The sequence below is a fragment of the Stegostoma tigrinum genome, chromosome 3 (genome assembly GCF_030684315.1).
Source record: "Stegostoma tigrinum isolate sSteTig4 chromosome 3, sSteTig4.hap1, whole genome shotgun sequence".
Classification (NCBI taxonomy): Eukaryota; Metazoa; Chordata; class Chondrichthyes; order Orectolobiformes; family Stegostomatidae; genus Stegostoma; species Stegostoma tigrinum.
The window spans coordinates 60,194,530-60,221,040 of NC_081356.1; the positions used below are offsets into that span (position 1 = coordinate 60,194,530).

Below are 26,511 nucleotides of genomic sequence, written 5' to 3' on the forward strand. Positions count from 1 at the left end.
AGAGTCTCCTGATTCAGAGGGCTGACACGAAGCTACAGCCAGTGTACTGGTAAATAAAGGGTGTCTTGAAGACAGTATATCAGTCTTTGTTCAAGTACTTCATCTGGAAAATACCAATGTCCATTACAAAAGATTTAATATCAAAGTACTTGAAAACAGTGGCATTATTGGACCAATTCAGCATGAGTTTATGAAAGATAAATCATGTTTGACAAATCTACTGGAATTTTTCAAGGATGTAACTAAGAGACTTGAAACAGGAAAGGCAGTTGATGTGGCTTATTTGGACTTTCAGAAGGCTTTCAATTAAGTCTCACTCAAGAGATTAGTATGTAATTGGGATTAAGGGTAATATACTGACATGGTTAGAGAATTGTAAGCAGACAGGAAACAAAGTAGGAACAAATTTTCTGAATGGCAGGCAATGACTGGTGGGGGACCTCAGAGACTTGGACCTCAGTTACTCACTATATGTATAAATGAGTTAGATAAGAGAACAAAATGAAATATCATGTTTGCACAGGTGTTCTCCTCTGGAAAATTTAGCATATTTTCCAGGGCTAGAGAGCTGGAGCTTTATTCTGCTCTTATACAGTAGATCACTCTCTTGGATTTTCAAAAGGTTTTTGAAAGATCATTTTTGAAAATAAATTACTATAGAACAGTACAAAAGGGTGTTAAATGAAATTTTCCACCAGGAGCTGACTGAGAGTAGAATTCCCAGAGTTCAATGTTGGATCATCTTCTTTTCATTAATGATCTGGTCACATTGTTAATTAAATTTGAAAATTATACTAAATTTTGTGGAAGAGTCATTAATTTATAATAGGAAACCTGACCGGTTGGGCAAAATAGCTCGAGTGGTAAACAAGGACAAACTATCTGTTCAGCCAGCATCAATTAATTAAGATTAGAGAGAAATAACTTTAGGCGATCATCGTAGGATTTTCTCTCAAGCTTCATACGGAGTCAAGAAGTCAAGTGCATAACAAACAGGATTAATTTGGATCACCTGGATGATTCGTGACAAAATTATGGCCACTACAGTACGGTTATAAAATATCATGCTGTGAATGCATTCCAAACTTATTATGAATACACTGGCATAAATGCCAAGTCTACATCCACATGTTCTCCATCCTTGACCCCACTAGAATTTTCAAGTCAGCCTGAGGGTGCTCGCCAGCACGGGACTAAAAGGAGGTGCAGGACCACTCCCGGCCAGACCATTGCAGCTAGAACATTTAACAATTGCCTGCAATTGGGAAATGGTGCACAAAATCTCCCTTCTGAGCTTACAAAACCCCTGGGAAGACTTGACGCATGTTATCCTGAAAGTTTAAAATTGTCATACTGACACTAAGATGGATGAGCACAAAAATACATAAATTGTATAAAAAGGATAAAGTAAATTGAATTGCTACAGATCTCTAGCTACATGCTTTACTCACATTTTGAATAGAATCCACTTTTGTTTTATGAACTTGCTATTTGAAGAAATAAACTCAGCAATTGTATCTTCATACTTTGCAATAAGCATATCCCAAAAGTAAAAGAAAATGGCAATCAATGTTAAAATAAGAAGTCCCAGGGCTCTTTGAAAATTCAAAATACATGCTGCGATCACCATGCAAAAGTAGCCTGCAAAAGAAATGAAATACATTTAAATTCTTGTGTACAACTCCACCAGGGACTCAAGTGCCACACCAGATTCTTGAGCAGATATTCAAACATTGTGGTGTAATAGCAGAGAAACAGTGTTCTGTGGGAATTGATGACTTCTGGAAGAGACATTAATCTACTTCAGGTGGAATAAAAGTGAAATATACAAGACGTAGTTTTCCAATTCCTGACTGACAACTATGCCTTAAACTTCAAAATAAACAGATATGATTAGTTGCCTTGTTGTTGCATTTGGAATCTTGATGTCTAGCAAATTGGCTGTTTCATTTCCCTACACAACAACAGCAACTGTACTGGGAAATGTACCTTACTGGCTGTACAACAACAAATCTTAAAGTACAATTTGGAGTTAACCTCAAATCCACAAGGAATTTCCTAATTTCTATTCTGTGGAAAATTCTGCGAAAGATGGTAGACAACACCACATGTTTAGCCAAACATAGCTTAGTTGATAATGTAACTATGTCTTTCATGCTGATCAAGGGAGAAATAACTTGATAACAGCAAAGACCACAAAACAAAGGTGCAAAAGGAGGCCACTTGGCCCATCAGGTCCACTGATTTGACAATCCTCAACTCCACTTTTCTACCTTATCCTCGTAATGCTGGATTCCCTTAATGATTAGAAATCTGTCTATCTCAGCCTTAAATACATTTAGCACTCAGACCTCAACAGCACTCTGTGAGAAAGAATTCCACAAATTCTCAATACTCAAAAAAACTTTCTCATCTCTGTCTTAAATGGGTGTCCATGATGTGGAGGTGCCAACTTGGACTGAGGTGGTCCAAGTCACAAATCACATGACACCAGGATCTAATCCAACAGGTTTCCCTGAAATCACAAGCTTTCAGAGTGCTGTTCCTTCATCAGGTGAAGTGGAGTGAAGCGCACAGGCTATATGTTCTGTGCCTATGCACAGCTATGATGTCCTAGTCCCGTGTTCCCACAGATGCCCTGAGTTCATCAGCCTTACCTGCAACCCCCCTTGCATTGAAATAAATGCAGTTTAATCACTCAGAGTTACCTCGTTCTCTGAATTGCTCTTGTCTGCCTTTTCTAATTAACTTGCTGTTTTCTGATTCAGAATCATTCTCATCTTTCTATTTTTACTACTACTTAGGAACCCTCCAACCCACTTCTCTACTAGTTGAAAGGTTTCCAAAATAGAACTTGCAAATCATCCTACCAGGATATTGGTCCCTTTCCAATTTAGGTGAAACCCATCCCTTTAGAACAGGTCTTTTTTGCTCCAGAAGAGATTCCAAAGATCCAAAAATCTGAATCCTTGTACAGTGCACCATCTCTTCAGGTATTGATTTATCTGTCCTATGTTTTATTTCCTATTCTTATTAGCATGAGACACCAGGAGTAAACCAGGGATTACTACCTTCAAGGTTCTGCTTTTTAATGTACCTAACCTCTTAAATCAAATATGCAAAGCCTTAACCCTTTCCTTAACTATGTTGTTCCTTACAATGTACACAAAAAACTTCTCACTCTCCGCCTTGACAAAATGCTTCAACAATTTTTAGACATCCCTAACCCTTATGTTCTTTCTACAGAGTGTACAACCTCAGGTTTTCCCACAGTATATTTTATCTGCCAGGTTTTTGCCAACTCAGTTAATCTGTCGATATTCCTCTATACAGGCCTTGTGTCATCCACACTTGCTTTCCCATAGTCTTCTGTCATCTGTAAACCTGGGCAACCGTACATTATTTCTGTCATCCAAGTCAGAGGCTGTGGGTTTTGCTATTTTAACTGCAATTCTGTATTTTGAGAAGTCACTGTGAATATCACCTTCCGGTGAACAATATAATCCTGAACCCATGCTTAACCTTCCACATCCTCTGAAAGGAATTTCCTAAAATTATAGAAAAGTTTAAATGTGAGGTTCCATGCTGGAATCCCCTTGTGTGCGGTGCAGATGTTGCGAGGAAGAGAAAACAGCCAGATAAGCCGGGAAAATAGGAAGACTATTCTTGTTTCAAGTTAGAGTATAACAGTAGGGAAGTCTTGCTGAAATTGTACAAGGTACTGGTGGCACCACATCTGGAGTACTGTGAACAGTGTTGGTTCCCTTAGCTCAGAAAATACATTATTTTATTATAGGTAGCTCTGAGAAGGGTCCCTAGAATGATCCCTAGTATGAAGGGATTGCTTATAAGCAAAGACTAAACAGTTGGACTTTACTCATTGGAGGTTAAAAGAATGAGTGGTGATCTCATTGAAACACTGGGGACTTGACACGGTAAATGCTGAAAAGGGGGGTTCCTGCATGGCAGAATCAAATTAGCAAATTTAAAACTGAGATGAGGAGGAATTTGTTCTGGTACACAGTTGAGTATCCTTGGAACTTCTTACCCTGGAGAGGTGGGGGAACAGAGTCCTTGTGCATCTTTAAGTCTGAGATAAAAGATTCTTGATCAATAGGGGAATCAAGGATTATGGAGAAAACACAGGAAGTGGATGTGAGGCATATCAGATCAGCCATGATCCTAATAATGTCTGAGCAGGCTCAAAAGGTCAAACAGTCTACTTCTGTTCCTATTTCTTATTTCTTAAGAATCAGGCAGCACCTAAACAGACTCAGACTCTCCCACCAGGATCACTGTCTTCTAGACAACTAGTTAGAAATTTTGTCTTCGGCCACAAAGAATCAGGAAAAGGGACTTTTGCACAAGACTAGTGTATAAACCTGCACACTACTTCAATGACTCAGACCAATAACTGATAGAATTACCAAAGCTGTGAACTGTTAAGTGGCTGGCTCTTTCCAAGGAGCAACAAGTTTTTTTTGACAATTGGTATGCACACAGTCTATTAAATTCAATAATTCAGATTCAAGGACATTTCTTTTATGGATGACGAAGAGTCTTAGCTGTCACTACTGGTGTAATTGTGGCCATCGGCACTCTGCACATAAGTTAAAAAGTTACATCAATACAAATGGCTTTCAGTCTTCCACAGTATGCATGTAGCTACTATCCACTTAGCCACATTGTCTCGAGTCAATATACCTGCCTTTAAAATAGTGAACATTCTTTTACGGTGAACAAAGGGGTGCCAATCATATGTTTTGAGATAGCAAGAACTGCAAATTCTGGAATCAGAAACAATACAGTGTTGAGCTGGAATAACACAGCAGGCCAGGCAGTATCAGAGGAGCAGAATAGTTGATGTTTTGTGTCAGGACTCTTCTTCCGAAGAAGGGTCCTATCCAGAAACATCAACATTCCTGTTCCTCTGATGCTGCCTGGTCTGCTGTGTTCCTCCAGCTCCACCAAATGGGCTATTTTGTTATGAGCTCAAAAATATCCACTGGTGTTGTTGGTGTTATGATCATTTCAGCAAATGGATAGTTGTCCATCACATTGCTAAGCTTGCAGATCAGGAAGCCATGAGATAAGTTAATCATCATTAAGCACACAGCCTCTGACCTAATCTTATAGTCACAATATGTAATTCTCTGCTTCAGTTAAGTTTCTGGTCAAGGGAAAACCCTGGATGTAGATGATGGAGACATCAGCAATAGTAATGCAGTTTAATGTCAAAAAGAGATACATATCTGACAGAAATGTCAACTGGCACTTATTAGCATTAGCCCAAATGTTATCCACATTTGCAGCATAAGGAGTTGCAAATGGAACTGCACAACTGTCAGCAAATATCCTCCTTCAGATCTTATGATGGACAGGAAGGTCACTGATAAAGCAAATGAACAGGTTAAGCCAAGGATATTACTTTGAGGAACTTAGGCAATGGGGTCTTGGAACTAAGATGATTGGTCTCAAGCAACCATAACCAATTTCTTCTCTGCTACATAAGACTTCATCCAGCTTAGGGGGTCTCCCCCTCATTACCAGAAACTCAGATTTACTAAGATTACCTGTCTCAAATGAATCAAATGTTGACTTGACAACAAAGGTAAGATGACGAAGGTGACATCTTACTTCACTTCTGGATGTTAACTCTCTTTCCAAGTTTGCGCCAAGGCTGATATTTATTAGTCCTAGCAGAACTAGAACTTTGGTGAGCATTTATTAATGAGTAAGTGCCACCTGGTAACACTGCTGACCTTTCATCACTTGTGAAATGACTAAGATTGGCTGATGGAACAGTAGGTGGTTGGATTATGTTTGTTTCTTTTCTTTTGAGGACTGGATATGCTGGAAGTTTCTAAACAATTTCCCAGAGGTGCCCAATTTGTGGCTATATCAGACAAGTTTAGCGAGAGGTACCATTCTTTCTGTAGCACAAGTCTCCAGCACTACAGCCTTGCTACCTTCACTGTACCCAGCCATTTCTTTATATCAAATGGAACATATCAAATTCGAAGAAGATTGGTATGTCAGACACTAGAGGGGGGAGTGATGGGTTGTCCATTCAGCAGTCATGGCTAAATAACTTATTGTAAAATTTCTGAATTTTTACTGGATGATTTACTTATTGAGATATTCAATAATTCTGACCCCACCGCCCACCACCCACCACATTCCCCCTGCCATGTTCAGCCTAAACCAATGTAAATTAGTTGACAATGTAATTTGCACTGGTCATGAGAAGTCAAGCAGTTTGTTCTCAACAGACACTCTAAAATTGTGATCTCATGGTGTGCTTTCCAAAATGTTTGTCTTTAGCAAGATCTAAAAATGGAATTAAGTGAAACAGCTGCACAGTTCACAAAAGAAGATGAGCAGACTTTGATGAATAACAGATGGCAATCAACAAGAAACATTAGAACACAGGAGCAGGAATAGGTCATTCAGTCCCTTGAGCCTGTTCCGCCATTCAATGAAATCATGGCTGATTGGTGACCTAACTCCCATTTACCTGCCTTTGGCTCATATCTCTTAATACCTTTAGCAAAACTTTATCCATCTCACATATTTCAAATTACTGACAATCTAGCAATGACTAATATTTGATTCAAACCTCTATGAGCCTGTGTGAAGAGGTGCTCCCTAACATCTTTCCTGAATGGTCCAGTCCTACTTTTTGGGCTATGCTTTCTAATTCTAGAATCTCCAATCAGTGGAAATAGTCTCTTTATTTATCCTGCCTTTTCCTGTTGTTACCTTGAAGACTTTCATTCAGATCACTCTTAAACTTCTAAATTCTACAGAAAACAGGCCTTAATACGTTGCCATACTGGTATAATTTTTGCAAACCTACACTGTAAACCTCTCTCCATGACCAAAATATCCTCCCGAACTTGAGCTAAGAGTTGGAGCACAATTCGCTATAGCACAAAATGAAAATACCAATTCCAAATCACAATAGTAACTGTGCTATATGTTTCCAAATACAGAACTACCAGTCAGTCAAACAAACAGAAAGTTTTTCAACCTAGTTATTATAAACAGTCAAAACATTTGAATGAATATCTGCAGATCACCTTCCCTAGTGCCTGAATGCAATGTTTTTTGGCTTGTTAAGGAACGCTTTCTACTTACTACCTGAAGGCCAGGTTACATTTGCCAGAAGCAGTGTTTTGGAATTTAAGCTTCTGAATTCAGTAGCAAACCTATGGTGTATATGATTTTGTGGCATTGTCGTTAACACATCCTACCTATATCTTCTGGCTGCTATTCAGTTTAACAGAACTGCCTAAAAATGAACAATATTAAATAGTAGAACCCTTGTTACTCCAGGGTCCAGATTCATATTGCTAAGTGGGAAAACAGACCTAGCCTGGCAAACTTGTGAGTCCTCAAAATAGGTTTGCCAATCAGTCCACAGAAGACTGAAGGTAAACTATAAATGCTTCTGCATTGAAAGCACCGACCCTCGCAAAACTCAAAAGAATGGAGATCATGAAAGCCACTGAAAATGCTATCCTTATTTAAACATGACAATTTCAGTCACTGTGGAAAAAGAATTACCATTACTTTTCAAAAAGCAACAATTGTTAGAAACAAATCCTTACTTTCCAGTTTTTTCCATTATAGGCGTTTATATAGGAATGTTTCCCCTTTGAAGAATTCACTTAAAGATATGACTGAAATAATGTTTATATACAATATTTTGTACCATATACCAAAAATTAATACATACTTAATCATGTTTTCTGTTATTAACTGATCTTAAACACTACCTGTCAGGAAGACGATCAGAATTATACGGTGAATAATTTTCTTGTGCTTTGAACAGAATTCTTGCACCTGTTCATGTTTCTTTCCACAAGCTCTGAAGAGGCTGAACAGACAAAACAATGGGTCAATTGTAAAAAGATTTAATTTATTGGATCTCGTTACTAATAGACCTTGTATGTCTCTTGCAGTATGTGTTGTGGGATTCAATAATATTTGCGTGACAACTAATATTGAATGTATGTAACTATAGGTGTAGGGAGAGATGTGTTTTCTGTGTTCATTTAATTATACATGGGCGTACGTTTAAGTGTACATTAAAATGCTACTATATAGTTGGTGAGATGTGAACTTCATGTATGCACAAGTTCATCCATGCACATTTCCATTTTATTACAAGACTGATTGAAAAGAATAACACTGGCATCAGAATGAATACTAAAGGATAGTTCTTCAAAGTAGCAGAAGGTAAGAAGTGGATCCCAAGGATCAGTGCCAGTTTGTCTGGTTCAAAATGTGCAATTCACACTTATAACTTAAACTTTGGAATCAACTTCAAAATCTCTAAATTTGTGGATGACACCATAGGGGAAAGATCGTCAACACTGAACAGCTGTGCGATAAATTACAAAAATACATTAATGAAGGATGGGCATATATTTGCAGATCAATTTTGACCTAGATAAACATAAGGTACAATGTTTCAGTAAAATAAGAAGACTGAACATAAATTGCAAAATACGAGGATCACAGAGATTTAAGAGCAGAAATACGCAAAACACACGCATGAATCTAAGTTAATAAGACCAAAAGAAAACCAAGCATTCAAGTTTACTTCTAGAAAAACAGAATTGAAAAGTAGAGATATTATGCTAAACTTCAATCAAATTATAGTTAGACAACAATTGGAAGGTCTGATCATCAAATTTCTAGACCTATCAGCAATCATTAGATTTTGCAGTTTATATTCTTACATTTTATTTCTGCTCTGCTTCTGGCTTCAAGAAAACCTTCATTACACTTATTTTTTTAAATGTAAATGTTAATTTGTTGACATTAATTTAGAACTAAGCACAATTGTGCTTTGATGAAATACTTGAGTTAATCATGTAAGCCATAGTAATATTAGTTGTAGTTTTGGTCCTCCCATCCACCACATAGGTCTTTCGACGCTGACCAACACAGGCCATATTTGCAACTGTTGCATTGTCTAAAATAATTGCTTTTCTTAGACTTGCCAATATTTTCTTTAATTCAATCACCCTTGAACTATAAGCCAGGATAAAGAATAACCTTGCAAGTGGGTGGAGTCAGAAGATGGACTTTGAATGATCAGCAGTATGACTTGATTAATGGCATGTGGGAAAAACCATCAAAACGTTATATTAACAATCCAAGTCCTGTAGGCTTTACATAAACCTGTAAGAAGTTGATAAGGGATTATAATTGTCAGACTCTTGTTTTGACAAAGTCTGAAGAAACCATCAAAAGTTGGAATGGAGCAAGAACTTGAACAAAGAGGGGCACAACCTCTAGAATTCAGTGTTTCAATCAGAGTGGTCTCGTCACCTACCAAAGACTAACTGGTGAGTCCACCCATGTGTCTGGCTATTCAGAAGTGTGGCGATCTATGTTGTGATGTTCACAGGAAAGAACTTGAAAAATCAGTTGAATCAAACGTTAAAGGTTTAATGTAGAGCAGTAATCTCTCCAAATTTGAATTTTTGTAAAGTGATTGTTTTGGGAAATAGGGTGAAACCGTGACTTGCTGAGTGTTATGAGATTTTTATAACCTGTGTTCTATATTTAGATAGATTAGGTTTCTTCATTTTATTGTTTTTTTCTATATGTAATGAACTTGTTTTATTGTTAAGGAAAATCTTCAGCTTTGTGTATTTCTGTTTCGGTAAATGGTCATCACACTGAATTTTTTTCTTTGGAATGATCTATTGAGGCAGATATCATTTTGGAATCTTCCTTTTCTGTCAGTAACAGTAGCCAATATCACAATAATGTAACCAGGAGATGTGCATCATTTTAGGCATTTGTCATGAACAGACTAATTTGGGGGTATTTTACCATTTTTGGAGTTGTTCTGAACAGACCAATTTGGGTTACCGTTTGTGCTATAATAATTGTGCTATAATTTCTTTGTATATACTCACATGACATTTTCTTTCTAATAATGTTATCTTTTATTTTGTTGTTTATAATTTTTTATGAATGATTTATTTAAAATGTTGTATTAACGCATTATTTGCCATTAAGTCATTCTCACACATCCAGAGTACTAGTCCAAACCTAAGTGAGACTACAAAATTGATGGCAGGTGGGAAACACCACTGAAACATTACATTAACGGACTAAGTTTGACGGAATCTGTACATCTGTGACAAGAAGTTGATAAGTCTGACCTATATGTCCATTTTATAGTATAAGAGCGTTCTCAATGATGATAAAGATATATTTACGAGGATGATTACAGAACTGTGGAATGATAGTTGTTAGGAAAGGATAAACAGGTTGAGCTGAACTTTACCAGATAAGAGTCAATTTTGGTGAGTTTCAAGGAGGGTTTGTCTTCATGAGTCTTAACAAGATTTCTCATTCTGTCTTTCCAATCTTGCCTCATTACCTATGTACCATGCCCCTATGACAACTTATTGCCATATCCTCCCCCTCACCATGGGCAAAAGTATTGGCAATTTCCAGGATCTCCCAGAATTCCTGGCACTGCTGCTATTTTGAAACCCAATCATGCACCTAGTCACGCACTGACAGTCTAGCTCCCGTCTTTTGCTCCAGACACTTCAGAGAGAAACTGGTGTTCCACATTGCCAATAGGGACCAGATTCCTAGTGGTCAGGGGATGTATGTGGAACATGCCCTGAGATACTGGCGTCTGGTGCTCAAGATGGAGGGCTGGGGTAACAAGTTGATGAGCTGGAGTTGCCAGGTTACTGCTGGTAACTTACATGTTGAGCATTCATGTCTAGTTTCGATCTGGGGAGTGGGAAGAGTGAAAATTGCATATCAAAGAGATGTGATTGACTAATGACAAGATGTTATGTAAATTGGCATCTCCCCACTCACCAGCAAGAATAATGTCCCAGTGTTCAACATTTGGTTGTAAAATGGGACAGTTCTTTGCTCTTGACATCAGGTATCTCCTTCCAGCCAATCTCACCCAATTCTACCATTTTTCTTGTCAATGTCCACAATATTTAATGCTGGGAAAACTCAGCCAGGAGAGTTTCTCTTGAAAAAGACTGAAAATGACTGAATATATCTTTAAAGTTATTAAAGGTTTTTTATTGGGTAAACATGGGATTTCCACCGACGAGAGGACAAAACCAGAAGACTTCATTATAAGATATTCACAATAAAATCAAATTGAAAACTCTGAAGAAATTTTCTTGCCTGGGGAATAGGAAGTATGGGAAATCTGCTACTGTAGACAGTGACTGAGATGAAGGGTATAGATTCAGTTAAGGTGAAGATAAGTAAATATAAACAGCAGGATGCTGTTGTTAAAAGTGAGATGAAAAAGAGAAGTAACATATGTTCCATCCTCCATGTCATTTATAATGAGCTGCAGCCAAATTCGCACACAGCACAAAAATAGGTGGAAAGGCAGGTGGCAAGAGGAATACAAACAGTTTACAGAGAGTTATTGATAGGTTAAGTAAATTGACAAATGGATTATAGTGTGGGAAAATGTGAAATTGTTTATTTTGTAAAGGAAAATAGTAGTATTATTTAAACAGAGAAAAATTGCAGAAAACTGCAACACCAAGGAAATTACTTCTGCATGAAACAGAGAAAGCAACACCACACAGGTGCAGCAGGTAATCAGGACGGTTAATAGAATGTTAGCCCTTATTTTAAGGGTTTGGAGTATAGGAAACAGGAAGTCTTACTGCAACTTTACAAGGTGCTGGTGAAACCACATCTAGTGTATTGTGAGCAGTTTTGGTTCCCCTAGCTTAGAAAGGATAGTAATCTATTGGAGGCAGTTCAGGGAAAGTTCACTAGGATGATCCCAGATATGGTGGAATTGTCTTACGAGCAAAGGTTTAAAAAGGCTAGAGTCACAGAGACATACAGCACGGAAACAAACCTTTCAGTCCAACTTGATCATGCCAACCAGAGATTCTACATCAATCTAGTCTGACTTGCTAGCATTTGCCCCCTAACCCTCTCAACCTTTCTTGCTCATTTATACATACAATTTGATGTCTTTTAAATGTTCTAATTGCACCAGCCTCCATCACTTCCTCTGGTAGCTCACTCCATGTATGAACTACCCTCTGCATGAAAAGGTTGTCTCTTAAGTCCCTTTTAAATCTTTCCCCTCTCACCTTAAACCTATGCCCTCTAGTTTTGACTCCCAATCCAGGGAAAAGATCTTGTCTATTTTCCTAACTATGCTCCTCATGATTTTATAAATGTCCATAAGGTCACCCCTCAGCCACTGATGCTCCAGGAAAAATAGCCCCAGATGATTCAGGCTCTCCCTATAGCTCAAACCCTAAAACCCTGGCAACATCCTTGTAAATCTTTCTGCCAGGGTTAAAGGATTTGAGATATTTTATAAGTTAGAACTTACTCAATGGGATTTAAAAGAACAAGGGGTGATCCATTTGACGCGTGTAGAATTCTTAAGAGGCTTGGCAGGGTAAATGCTGACAGGATGTATCCCCTCAGGAGAAAGTCTAAGAACACAAGATATAGTCTCACAATTAGGAGATGTCAATTTTAGACTGGGATGAGGAGGAATTTCTTCTGAGGGTTTGAAACTCCCTTGCCACAGACAACTGTGGGGCCAGAGTCTTTGCATTTATTTAAGGTTGAGATAGATTCTTGATCAGTTGGAGAATCAACAATCATAAGGACTGGGCAGTAAAGTGGCTGTAAGGAATGTTGATCAGGCATGATCCTACTGAATTGCAGAGAAAGTGGGCTCCTTATTTCCAATGGTCTTAGGGTTAGAGGAGAGTTTAAACACTGAAATGGGCTGGTTGGTCTTTTTCTGTGTCATTGATCCTGCATAATTTTAATTCATCTCTGGTCTATAATTACTGTAGAACGCCTTAAAGATAGTGATAAACAAATTCAAAAATAAATGCAAAAAATGTATTTTGATTAGGAATGCAAAGAATCAATCGTGAACTGGAAAGGATAGGAATGAGGAACGTAAAGCTATTTAGAAGTTAAATGCATGATGATGAATTTAGCCCTGAACTTCAATCCAATGAAGTCAATCTGTGAATACAAAGATGGATAAAGATGAGTCAACGTATACCATTGTGAAGGAACATCTCAGATCGTGTTGTGCATCGGGTGGGCCATTGTGTCAAGAACAAGCAAATTTAGGGCTGCTAAAAAAGAAGAAAACAGGGATAGTCAAAATGAAGTTGCAAGAGACAAAAGGGATTCAAACTGGTTACTTGAGAGATTACACATTAGAAGGTAAAGTCTTGAAATCTTGTCCCAGAAAGCAGAAAATTGAATGGAAGATGGAGTGAGTGGTATACAACACAGAAACAAACACTTCCATCCAACTCATCCATGCCAAACAGATAGCCTAGATAAATCTAGTCCCATTTTCCAGCATTTGACCCATTACCCTCTAAACTCTTCATATTCATATATCCATCAAGATGCCTTTTAAATGCGGTAATTGTACAGGCATCCACCACTTCTTCTGGCAGCTCATTCCATACATGCGCCACTCTCTGTGTGAAAAAGTTGCCCCTTAGGTCTCTTTGAAATCTTTCCCCCATCACCTTAAACCTATGCCCCCTAGTTATTGACTGCCCCACCCTGGGAAAAGACCTTGTCCATCCACCATCCATGCACCTTGTGACTTTATAAACCTTTGTCAGGTCACTCCTCATCCTTCGATACTCCAGGGAAAATAGTGCCTAACTATTCAACCTACCCGAAAATCTTAAACCTTCCAACACTGGCAAAATCCTTGTAAATCTTTTCTGAATCCTTTCAAGTTTCACAACATCCTTCCTACAGCAGGGTGGCCAGAGAAGCTCCCCTTTCCCCTCGAAATCTATTAAAGAGTGGTTAGAAGAAGTAAAATTCCTGATCTCCACTTCACAAATAACAAGAAAAAGTTTATTTATTTAACCCAACAATGAACAAATTAACAAAATTACTAACAAATTCCCCCTTATACGACTAACAATAAATCCTACTAATATAAACCCAATTAATAAGAAGCAATAAATTATAACTTAGTCTGTGCGAACTTGGAGAGACTGCCTTCTGGAATATTCTGTCGTCTCCAGTCTCCTCATAAACACCTTTCTTCTGTTAATTCTGCCAACAGGGATATTTTCTCTCTGCAATTTCTTCAATGAGAACTTTGAGCTAAAATATTGTGGTACCTTTGATTAAAGAGATGGGCTTTCTCAGAGCTGAATAGTGCTAACTCTGGCAGGTGGCTCCATGGTTATTGGCAAGTATCTTTGTCAGAGACAGCCAAAGAGTGGGTTGCACCAATTTAAAGTAATGCCCTTTGGTATGAAGAATGCACCAGCCACATTTCAAAGACTTATAAACAGTGTTGCGGCAGGATTGAATAACTGTGTTGTCTACATAGAGGACTTAGTGATCTTTAGCCATTCATTTTGTAGACCTCTAAAAGACTACGGGAGGCAAAACTGGTTATAGACTTATCAAAAACTGAATTCGCAAAGGCAGAAGTGATATCCTTGGGATATAACATCGGACATGGAATGATGGCCTCGAGAAACATAAAGACGAAGGCTATCGAGGAAATTCCAAGACTATCCTCAAAGAAACAGGTGCTTCAATTTTTGGCACTGAGCAGATTCTACCAGAAATTTATGCCAAACTTTCGTAGCACAATGACACCGCTGACAGATTTGCTAAAGAACAACACGAAATGTTAGTGGACAGAACAATGCCGGGGGCATTTCAGTATTTAAAAGCCTTATTAACCACCACACCAGTTTTAGCTCCAAAATTTCTCAAAATCCTTTAAAGTCGCTATCAACACCAGCAATATAGGGGTTGGAGCTGTGTTGATGCAGGAGGATGATGGTGGAATTCAAAGGCCAATTGAATATTTTTCAAAGAAACTCAATATTCATCAGAGAAAATGTTCTACTGTTGAAAAGGAATTATTGAGTTACTATCCTTACAACATTTTGAGGCTTACGTTACAAGCATAATGTCAGAGACAGTTGTGTATACAGGCCACAATCCCCTCACCTTTTTGGAAAAATTTAAGGACAAAAATATAAGACTATTTCATTGGGGTCTTATGTTACAGGCTTTTAACTTACAAATTGCATATGTTGTGGGACGGAAAAATGTTGTTGCAGATGCATTATAGCAGGTTTAAAGAAAATGTGTAGACAAGATAGAATCAGAACAGTTCAATGTTATGTATACTTAGAATTAATATGAATGGTATAACTTTAGAGTACTGAGCTATGTATTTCATGGTAATACTGTTAAGATTTAGAAAAACAAATGACGCCATCTTTTCATTTTTTGCTTAAGGGGTGGGAAATGTTACGAAGTTGCACAGAATAATTGTGATGTGGAAGACAGGAAGCTAAAACATGTGGTTCCTTAAAGAGATTTGTGCTTTGTCTGTACCTAGAAATTAGCAGCTGAAGTTGCCAATAGAGAGAGCCTCAAAAAGTGAAACAATTGTTTCAAAAAAGCCTTACAGATGGCAGGCAATACAGCAATCCTATTCCACTCTCCAAGAACTTCCTCATTATCCAACTTACTTTGAGGCACATCAAAATCAAGTGATTCAGATTCTGATTTATCACTGAGGTTCCCTGTCTCTGTCATAATAGGGTTTCAGCATATTCATATGACATACCCATCAAAACCTCTTTCCATCTGGCATCTTTACCAGATAATTCACCAGACTCAACTACTCCTAAATCTGATAGGGACTACAATACCTTGCTTTGAAGGGGTCTCCTACCGCTGGTATCAGCACCAATACTTTTTCTCCACGAGCAAACATCCGAATTTTAGATTTCTTATCTGCTTCTTGCTTCATAAGATGGCATGCAACCTTCAGATGTTGTCTAGCTAATTCACCAATTCTGTTTAATCTATCTCTTACCTCAGATACATAAACAAAGTCAGATTTGACTTCAGACTTTTCAACTTTTCCTTAATTTTAAAGGCTCTCTTACTTTATGTCCGAATATCAAATCAAATGGAGTAAACTGATTTGATTCATTTGGGGCACCCCTAAGGCAAAGAACTATGAATCTGCACTCCAAGGTCTCTTTGTTCAGTAACACTCCACAGGACCTTACCATTAATGTATACATCCTGTCCTAATTTGTCTTTCCAAAATGCAGCACCTCATATTTATATAAATGAAACTCCACCTGCCACTCCTCGGCCCATTGGCTCACCTGATCAAGATGCCAGTGTACTAAGGTAACCTTCTTTGCTGTTCATTACACGTCCAATTTTGATGTCATCTGCAAATTTACTAACCATACTTCCTATGTACATCCATACATCCAAACCATTTATATACATGAGGAAAAGCAGTGGATTCAGTACGATCCTTGCGGCACACCACTGGTCACAAGTCTCCAGTCTGAAAAGCAACCCTCCATCAAGCCCCTCTGTCTTCTTCCTTCAAGCCAGTTCTGTATCCAGGTAGCTAGTTCTCCCTGTACTCCAAGTAATCTAACGTTGCTAACCAGTCCACCAAGAGGAACCTTGTCAAACAACTTACTGAATCTATACAGATCTCGTCCACCGCTCTGCCCTCAGTCATCTTCGTTACTTGTTCAAAAAATTCAGTCAAGTTAGTGAGGCATGATTTCCCCCTCACAAAGCCATATTGACTGTCCCTAACCTGTCCTTGCCTTTCTAAATACATGTGAATCCTGTTCCTCAGGATTCCTTCCAACAACTTGCCCACCACAAATATCAAGCTCACTGGTCTATAAATCCCTGGCTTTTCCTTACTACCTTTCTTAAATAGTGACACCACATTAGCCAACCTGCAGTCTCTGGCACCTCACCTGCAGTAATCAATGATACAAATATCTCAGCAAGGGGCCCAGTAATCACTTCCCTAGCTTCCCAGACTTCGAGGGGATACTTGATCAGGTCCCAGGGATTTATCCACCATTATGCGTTTTAAGATATCCAGCACCTCCTACTCTGTAGTATGGACACTGTTCAAGATGCCGCTATCTATTTCCCACATTCTACATCTTTCATATCCTTCTGTGTTGTAAGCATTGATGCAAAATACTCATTGAGTATTTCTACCATCTCCTGCTGTTCCACACATAGGCAGCCCTGCTGATCTTTAAAGGGTCGTATTCTCTCCCTAGTTACCCTTTGTCCTGAATGTATTTATAAAATTCCTTTGGATTCTCCTTAACCCTATTTGCCAAGGCTGTCTCATGTCCCCTCTTTATTCTCCCGATTTTCCTCTTAAGTATACTCTGACTGCCTTCGTATTCTAAGGATTCACTTGATCTCTGCTGTCCATACATGATATATGTTTCCTTTCTCTTGTCTAAAACCTCAATTTCTCTAGTCCTCCAGCATTCCCTACACCTACCCAGCCTCGCCCTTCACTCTAACAGGAACATACAGATCCTGGATTCCGATTATCTTATTTTTGAAGGCTCTCCATTTTCCATCCTTTTACCTGCGAACATCCAAACAACTTTACAAGTTCTTGCCTAATATCATCAAATTTGGCTTTCCTCCAATTCAGAACTTTAACTTTTAAATCAGGTCTATCCTTTTCCATCACCGTTTTAAAACAAATAGAATTATGGTCGCTGGCCCCCAAATGCTCCTCCACTGACACCTCAGTCACCTGCCCTGCCTTATTTCCCAACAGTAGGCCAAGTTTGCACCTTCTCTAATAGGTACATCCACATACCGACTTAAAAGATTTTCTTGTACACATTTAAATTCCTCTCCATCCAAGCCTTTAACACTATTGCAGTTCCAGTTTACGTTTGGAAAGTTAAAATCCCCTACCATTACTACCTGATTATTCTTACAGATAACTGAGATCTACTTACAAATTTGGTTCTCAATTTCCCACTGACTATTGCGGGATGGCGGGGGGGGGATCTACAATACAATCCCAGTAAGATGATCATCCCTTTCTTATTTATCAATTCCACCCAAAGAACTTCCCTGGACATATTCCCAGGAATATCCTCCCGAAGTACAGCTGTAATGTTGTCCCTCATCAAAAATGCCATGCTCCCTCCTCTCTCGTGACCCGCCCCCCGCCTTTTTATCCTTTCTATAGCATCTATACCCAGGTACCTTAAGCTGCCAGTCCAGTCCATGTCTGACCCACGTCTCGGTGATTACTATGGTATCTCAATCCCATGTTCCCAACCATGCCCTGAGTTCACCTGCCTTACCTATAGGGCCTCTTGCATCAAAATAAATGCAGTTTAATATATCAGTCCTACCCCATTCCCTGCTTTGTTCCTGCCACCCTGGCTGTTTGATTTGCTCCTTTCCCTAACTCTATCAGTCTCAGGCTGATCTCTTTCCTCCCTATCTCACGGGGTCTCAACCCCCACCATTACTAGTTTAAATCCTCCCGAGCAGCTTAGCAATTCTCCCCCCAAGTATATTAGTCCCCTTCCAATTCAGGTGCAATCCATCCTTCTTATCTACGTCACTTCAATCCCAGGAGAGATTCCAATGATCTAAAAATGTGAATCCTTCTCCCCTGCACCAGCTCCTCAGCCATGCATTGATGAATAAATACTTGGTTAATAATTATGATTCCAGTAAACCTGTGATATACTACTTTCTAAATTTTATTATTAGAATCATTAAAGTCAATTTGTGACATATTTGCCCTTGACTTATTGTTCATTTATCTACATTACATGTAAGACAATGCACTTTAACCTACTTCTGTTTCCAAAGTTAAAGAAAGAAAAATGTGAACATTTTTAGTCTTTACAAGCAAGTTTCATACCTTTTAATTTTAAAGTGTGATTTATCTTCCAGTGCATGCTGTGTTGGCTCCACATCTAAAGTTGTCTCTGACTGGGAGTCACTGTCAGAACATTAAAAAAAATGTGATATCAATTTGTGTTGAAATACTTTTTCAAACATGAGGTTAAAGTAAATATACTTACATTACATCATAAGACCAAAAGACATAGAAGCAGATGTAGGCCAAGTGTATTCCGCCTTCAACGAAATCATAGCTGATCTGATAATCCTTAACTCCACTTTCCTGTCTTTTCCCCAAACCCTTGATACCTTTACTGATTAAGAAAATCTACCTCCTCCTTGAATATAAGTAATGACCCAGCCTCAATAGCCATATATGGCATAGAATTTCACAGATTCCCAATCCTCAGAGAAGAAAGTCCTCCTCACCACTATCTTAAATACGACAACCTCCTGTATTGAGATTATGCTCTCTGGTCCTCGATAGTCCGCCTTGTCAAGCCCTCTAAGAATCTTGTATGTCTCAAAAGTCATTTCTCTTTTTTCTATATTCCAATGAGTACGGGCCCAAACTATTCAACTACTCCTCCATCCTTGATATCAGCCTAGTGAGCTTTCTTCAGACTGTCGCCAAAGCCAGTATATTTTTCCTTAGATAAGGGGCCCATAGATGTTCACAGTATTTCAGCTGTGGTCTGACACATACCTTGTACAGTTCTAGCAAAACTGCACAATTACTTTGTACTTCATTCTCCTTGAAACAAAGGCCAACTATTTCTTATTATTCATTGAACTTGAATGTCAGGTTTTTTTGAGATTCACAGACAAGAACTCGCAAATCCCTTGGTTCTACAGCTTTCTACTGTCTTTCTCCATTTAACTAATATTCAGGTCCTCTGTTCTTCCTGCTAAGTGCAAAACTTCACAATACCACACATTAAATTCCATCTGTCAACATTTTGCCCACTCACTTAACCTATCTATATCCCTCTACAGACTCTCTGTCTTATCCTCACCACTTGTCTATCCATCTATTTTTGTGTTATCCACAAACCTAGCCATAGTAGCTTTGTTTTCCTCATCCAAGTCATCGGTATATATTGTAAATATTTATGGCCTCAGCACTGATCCCTATGGTAGACCAGTATTTAGAGTTTGCCAATCTGAAAATGATCCCCTTATTCCAACTCTGTCTTTATTAGCTAGCCAATCCACTTTCCATGCTAAGTTACTTCTTTCAACATAGTCAGTTCTTAACTTGTTAAGCGGCCAAATGTGTGGTACCTTATTACACCTTCTGAAGATCCAAATATATTACATCCACCACTTCCTCTTTATCTATCCTACTTGTTACGTCCTCAAACAATCCTGGTAAATTTGTCTGGCATGATTTCCTCTTATGACATGCATGATATGCGTGGAAAGTTCTTTACACAGAGGGTGGTGGGTGCCTGGAACGCGTTGCCAGCAGAGGTGGTAGACGCAGACACGTTAGCGTCTTTTAAGATATATTTGGGCAGGTACATGGATGAGCAGGGAGCAAATGGACACAGACCCTTAGAAAATAGATGACAGGTTAGACAGAGGATCTCAATCGGCGCTGGCTTGGAGAGCCGAAGGGCCTGTTCCTGTGCTGTAATTTTCTTTGTTCTTTGCTCTTTGACACCATGGTGGGAATGCTGGATCATACTAAATGTATTACTATTACATCCTTGGTAACAGACATTGATATTCTCCCAACAACAGACTTTAAGCTAACTGGCATATTGTTATTTGTTTTTTGTCTCCTTCCCCTTATCTCTTGATGAGTTAATATCTGGTCGATTTGATCAATCCAGATGTTGTTAACTGCCCAGCAACAGCTTTCGGGGTCAAACTGCAGTTTGTCACAGAACTGAAAGACAGCAGTTGCACTCAGAGCTCCAGGAAAGGATTCTCTATCTCTCACCGTCTTGAAGACAAACAACACAAAACCTCAAAAAAGAACTTCGAAGCACTCAAAACCATATCCTACTGACAGGCTATAGAACTAATGTCCACCATGGTTGATTACAAAGTGCAAAAACCAAAGAACTTATAAATGCACTTCATTCTCGACTCTTGACCCACAGAATTTGTTCCTTTTTGCCTTTGTTTTATACTCATATTTCTGCAGATATTTGTTCTGTCTATATATCTGTTCTATTTGGGCCCCATTTCTCAGGAAGGATGCATTGGCCCTGGGTTGGGTTCAGAGGAGGTTCACAAGAATGGTCCCAGGAATGGAGAGCTTAACATATGTGGAACCTTTGAGGGCTCTAGGACAATACTCATTGAGTTTAGAAGGATGAGGGAGGATCTAATTGAAACTTACAGAATACCAAATGGCCTGGACAGAGTGGATGTTCGAAAGATGCTCCCATTGGTAGGAGAGACGAAGGCCCGAGGGCATAGCCTTAAAGGGAAGACTTTTTAGAACTGAGATAATGAGAAACTTCTTCAGCCAGAGATTGGTGAATCTATGTAATTCACTGCCACAGCAGGCTGTGAAGCCCAGGCCATTGAATACATTTAAGACTGATAGATAGGTTCTTGATGATGGAGGAGGGATTTGGCAGGGGGATGGCAACCAAATGAGGTGGTTAGTGGACAGTAAGGAGGTAGTAACTAAAGCCTGTAAGGAACTAGATAATGAAGTCAGTGTGACCAAGGGGAAGAGATGGCAGAGATCAGATGATGAACGCAAAGTGACAGGTGGTCTGAGGTGCATTTATTTTAATGTGAGAAGTGTTGTAAGTAAGGCAGATGAACTTAGGACTTGGATTAGTGCCTGGGAGAATGATGTTATTGCTATTACTGAGACTTGGTTGAGGGAAGGACAAGATTGGCAACTAAATATCCCAGGATATAGATGCTTCAGGCAGGATAGAGAGGGAGGTAAAAGTGGTAGAGGAGTTGCATTTCTGGTCAAAGAGGATATCACAGCTGTGCTGAAGGAGGGCACTAAGGAGGACTCGAGCAGTGAGGCAATACGGGCAGAGATCAGAAATAGGAAGGGGGTGGTAACAGTATTGGGGCTGTATTACAGGCCTCTCAACAGCAAATGCAAGATACAGATACAAATATGTAGACAGATTATGGAAAGATGTAGGAGCAACAGGGTGGTGGTGATGGGAGATTTTAATTTTCCCAACATTGACTGGGATTCACTTAGCGTTGGGGGTTTAGCTGGAGCAGAATTTGTAAGGACCATCCAGGAGGGTTTTATAGAGCAGTATGTAAATACTCCAACTTGGGAGGGGGCCAAACTGGGCCTGGTGTTGGAGAATGAGCCTGTCCAGGTGGCTGAAGTTTCAGTGGGGAAGTACTTTGGGAATAGCGATCACATTTCCATAAGTTTTACAATATTCATGGACAAAGACAAGAGCGGTTCTAAAGGAAGAGTGCTAAATTGGGGGAAGGCCAACAATAACAAAATTCGGCAGAAGGTGGGGAATGTGGATTAGGAGCAGCTATTTGAGGGTAAATCCATATTTGATATGTGGGAGGTTTTTAAAGAGAGGTTGATTAGAATGCAGGACAGACAAGTCCCTTTGAAAATGAGGGATAGAAAGGGCAAGATTAGGGAACCATGAATGACAGGTGAAATTGTGAGACTAGCAAAGAGGGAAAAGGAAGCATATGTAAGGTCTAGGCGACTGAAAACAGACAAAGCTTTAGAAGAGTATCGGGAAAGTAGGACCAATCTGAAGCAAGGAATTAAGAGGGCTAAAAGGGGTCATGAAATATCTTTAGCAAATAGTGTTAAGGAAAAACCCAAAGCCTTTTATTCGTACATAAGGAGTGAGAGGATAACTAGAGAAAGGGTTGGCCCACTCACGGACAAAGGAGGGAAGTTATGTGAGGAGTCAGAGAAAATGAGTGAGATTCTTAATAAATACTTTGCGTCAGTATTCACTGAGGAGAGGTACACGACGGATGTTGAAGTTAGGGATAGATGTTTTATTACTCTAGGTCAAGTCAGCACAAGGAGGAGGAAGGGTTGGGTATTCTAAAAGGCATTGGGTGGACAAGTCCCCAAGTCCGGATGGGATCTATCCCAGGTTACTGAGGGAGGCAAGAGAGGAAATAGCTGGGGCCTTAACAGATATCTTTGCGGTATCCTTGAGCATGGGTGAGGTCCCAGAGGACTGGAGAATTACTAATATTGTGTTGTCGCCTTGTTTAAGAAGGGTAGCAAGGATAATCCAGGTAGTTATAGACTGGTGAGCCTGATGTCAGTGGTGGGCAAGCTGCTGGAGAAGATACTGAGGGATAGGATCTACTTACATTTGGAAGAAAATGGGCTGATGAGTGATAGGCAGCATGGTTTTGTGCAGGGCAGCTCATGTCTTACCAACTTGATAGAATTCTTTGAGGAAGTGACAAAGTTGATAGATGAGGGAAGGTCTGTAGATGTCATATACATGGACTTCAGTAAGGCATTTGATAAGGTTCCCTATAGGAGGCTGATGGAGAAAGTGAAGTCGCATGGGGTCCAGGATGTACTAGCTAGATGGATAGAGAACTGGCTGGGCAACAGTGGACGGAGAGTTGTAGTGGAAGGGAGTTTCTCAAAATGGATAACTGTGATCAATGGTGTTCTACAGGGATCCATGTTGGAGTCACTGTTGTTTCTTATAACACATAAATGATATGGAGGAAGGTATAGATGGTCTGATTAGCAAGTTTGCAGATGACACTAAGATTGGTGGAGTAGCAGATAGTGAAGGGGACTTTTGGAGAATGTAGCAGAATATATATAACTGATGCACAGAGAGATCTGAGAGTTCAGATTCATTTTACCCTGAAGGTGGCTACATAGGTCGACAGAGTGGTCAAGAAGACATACAGCATGCTTTCATTCATCAGACGGAGTATTGAGTACAAGAGTTGGTAGATCATGTTAGAGAGTTGTATAGGACTTTGGTTCAACTACACTTGGAACACTATGTACAGTTCTGGTCGCCACATTACCAAAAGGATGTGGATGCTTTGGACAGGGTGCAGAGGAAGTTCACCAGGACGTTGCCTGGTATGGAGGGCACTAACTATAAAGAGAGATTGAGTGATTAGGATTATTTACATTAGAAAGACAGAGGTTGAGAGAGGACTTGATTGAGGTCTACAAAATCATGAGAGGTATAGACAGGGTGGATAGCAAGAAGCTTTTTTCCCAGAGTCGGGGACTCAATTACCAAGGGTCACAATTTCAAGGTGAGAGGGGAAAAATTTAAGGGAGATATGTGTGGGAAGTTCTTTATGCAGAGGGTGGAGGGTGCCTGGAATGTGTTGCCAGTGGAGGTGGTAGAGGCGGGCACAATAGCATCATTTAAGATTTTTTTAGACTGATACATGAATGTGCAGGGAGCAGAGGGATATGGATCCTTGGAAAATAGGCAACAGGTTTAGATAGAGGAGCTGGATTGGCACAGGCTGGGAAGGCCAAAGGGCCTGTTCCTGTGCTGTAATTTTCTTTGTTCTTTGGATCAAGGGTTACGGGGCGAAAGCAGAAGAATGGGGTTGAGGAACTTATTAGCCATGATTGAATGGTGGAGCAGATGCGATGGGCCGAATGGCCTAATTTCTGCTCATATGTCTTATGGTCTCTTATTTGTGCATGAACACGTGTATTGAGATTTCAAGGGGGTTTAGTTAAGTTTGCTTATTAGCAATTTATCATCTTTTTTCTACTGTGAAGAGAATATATTTGATTATAGAAAATAAGTTTTGTTGCCATGTTTATTAATGAACTTGGTTGTTTATTTTCTCTTAAATGGTGGTCACTTTGGGCAAATTGACTATTATACTGATTAAATTTGTTTTTTATACATTTGTGACAGCTTGAGAAAATTTGGTGCTTGACTTCCAGAGCATTCTTTCCATTAGGGTTGTGAAACTTGGCACAAAAATATGTTCAGATGTATGCTTTCAGTGTGAAGTTTTCAAAACTTTTGATCTTCAGCCACGCCTACTCTTACGTTAAGCGCTTACAGTTAGTTCCTCTTTATCAATTTTTAGGTTGGACAGCATCTCAGCCACACTCGCTTTAACTTTGGCAGAATTTTGTTCATCATTGAAGCCAAATACAAAATATATAATCAGTACCAAAGCAATATTGTCTTCCCATGCACACAAGGCACTTTTTTTGTCCCTGATTATCTCACCTCTTGTCTTACAAGATTTTAAAATTATTATAGAAGGAGTGGCACAAGTGAATGCAGTGAAAATGAATGAACATTTATCACAGTTTTACAGCATTTAGATCAACTAAGGAAAGAAAATAGTTCCAATCTGGAGCAAATATACTGAACTGGTGAAGCACTCAGGTTAGAAGGTTGAGATCTAATTGTAATTAACCCAGAACACTTGCTGCAGTAGCATAGATCTTGTAGCTGCTCCTGGAATTCATTTTGTTCATTTTGTTTCTTTAACATTAAAACAACCAAACAAAACAATGGATACAGTATACCCGGCGTGGCTTCCTCTACATTGGGGAAACCAAGTGGAGGCTTCGGGACTGCTTTGCAGAACACCTCCGCTCGGTTCGCAATAAACAACTGCACCTCCCAGTCGCAAACCATTTCCACTCCCCCTCTCATTCTTTAGATGACATGTCCATCATGGGCCTCTTGCAGTGCCACAATGATGCCACCCGAAAGTTGCAGGAACAGCAACTCATATTCCACTTGGGAACCCTGCAGCCCAATGGTATCAATGTGGACTTCACCAGCTTCAAAATCTCCCCTTCCCCCACCGCATCCCTAAACCAGACCAGTTCGTCCCCTCCCCCCACTGCACCACACAACCAGACCAGCTCTTCCCCTCCACCCACTGCATCCCAAAACCAGTCCAGCCTGCCTCTGCCTCCCTCACCTGTTCTTCCTCTCACCCATCCCTTCCTCCCACCCCAAACCGCACCTCCATCTCCTACCAACTAACCTCATCCCAACTCCTTGACCTGTCCGTCTTCCCTGGACTGACCTATCCCCTCCCTACCTCCCCACCTATACTCTCCTCTCCACCTATCTTCATTTCTCTCCATCTTCGGTCCGCCTCCCCCTCTCTCCCTATTTATTCCAGAACCCTCACCCCATCCCCCTCTCTGATGAAGGGTCCAGGCCTGAAACGTCAGCTTTTGTGCTCCTGAGATGCTGCTGGGCCTGCTGTGTTCATCCAGCCTCACATTTTATTATCTTGGATTCTCCAGCATCTGCAGTTCCCATTATCACTAAAACTAATCATGACGTTTTTTACAAATGAACATTTTTTTAAAAAAATAAGTTTTTCGAAGGCCTACAGTCAATGGCTGAATCGTTTTTATTATATATGTTGAAGCTTAAAAAAGTACATGTTTGAAAGGGAGTTTCGGTTTTACATTGCAAGTGTTTTTTCTTGGGTAAAGCTTTCTTTTAAAACAAGACTGTCATGACATGAGTTTAAAGGCATTACGTTCCTGTTAGAGTGAAGGGTAAGATTAAAGGGCAATGGATGAAAAAACATATTGAAGCTTTAGTCAAGAATAAAAGAATCTTATTTTTGAAATAGACAACTTAGTTCAACTGAATCTCTTAATCAATATAAAGACCATAGGGGCATTCTTAAGAAAGGAAGCAGGAAATCAAAGAGGGGATATGAAATATCATTGGCAGATAAGGTTAAGAATAATCCAAAGAGATTCTACAAGTGCACTAAGAGTAAGAGGGTAACTAGAGAGAGGGTGGA

The 26,511-nt window shown here is 39.6% G+C and overlaps 1 protein-coding gene across 1 annotated transcript in view; it reads right to left on the bottom strand.

The window, feature by feature from the left end:
- LOC125450724 (solute carrier family 28 member 3-like) overlaps positions 1–8,966 on the bottom strand; it is a 156,809-nt gene extending 147,843 nt beyond the window's left edge. The window contains exons 1-2 of the mRNA XM_059645012.1: positions 8,873–8,966; positions 1,452–1,641 (exon numbers count right to left, since the gene is read on the bottom strand). Of these exons, the coding sequence (XP_059500995.1) occupies positions 1,452–1,641; positions 8,873–8,966 (284 nt within the window). The remainder of the gene's footprint in view (positions 1–1,451; positions 1,642–8,872) is intronic.
- Between the last annotated feature and the right edge of the window lie 17,545 nt (positions 8,967–26,511).